At 37.3% G+C, this 555-nt stretch overlaps 1 protein-coding gene across 2 annotated transcripts in view; it reads right to left on the minus strand.

Moving 5' to 3' along the window:
- LOC119581614 (chitin deacetylase 1-like) overlaps positions 1 to 555 on the minus strand; it is a 14718-nt gene that overhangs the window by 5430 nt on the left and 8733 nt on the right. Inside the window, exon 2 of one of the 2 annotated variants that reach the window (XM_037929730.1) lies at positions 37 to 195. In XM_037929730.1, the coding sequence (XP_037785658.1) occupies positions 37 to 195 (159 nt within the window). The remainder of the gene's footprint in view (positions 1 to 36; positions 196 to 555) is intronic. The other variant, XM_037929731.1, reaches the window with a different exon arrangement.

Raw genomic sequence — 555 nt, forward strand, 5'->3', positions numbered from 1 at the left:
GCTAGCTGATTCAACAGCAAACAGTAAAACACTCACCTAAACAGAGGTAGTATTTAGCACACTCGCTGAGGTTTCGGACTTTCTCAGGGTCTGTGTTGGGGTTTCGGTAGAACTGCCCGTTGGCGATACAGGGCACGTTGAGGCGAAGGGCACGCTTGTTCCGAAGAAGAGGATGGTCAGGGGTCACCGCGTCTGCTGGAAAGAAGGCGGAAAGTTAGGTTAGGTTGGTTTAAGGTCAAGTTAAGTTTGGTCAGTTCAATTGTCAGGTAATTATTATATAAGGTTATATGAGGAAGGTTAGGTTAGGTTAGCTTTAAGTCAAGTTAAGTTAGTTAATTTCAGTTCAGTTGTCAGATAATTATATAAGGTTATATGAGGTATTTATATTAGGTTATATTAGGTATTTGTATTCGTTTATGTTAGGTATTTGTATTAGTATTAAGTATTTGTATCAGTATTTATGTTATGTCAGGTATTTCGATATGATTATGTCCAGTATTATGTTTTTTTTTTTATTGGGTCATATCAGTTATTCCATTAGGTCATATCAGGCAT

The sequence above is a fragment of the Penaeus monodon genome, chromosome 15 (assembly GCF_015228065.2).
Source record: "Penaeus monodon isolate SGIC_2016 chromosome 15, NSTDA_Pmon_1, whole genome shotgun sequence".
Taxonomy (NCBI): domain Eukaryota; kingdom Metazoa; phylum Arthropoda; class Malacostraca; order Decapoda; family Penaeidae; genus Penaeus; species Penaeus monodon.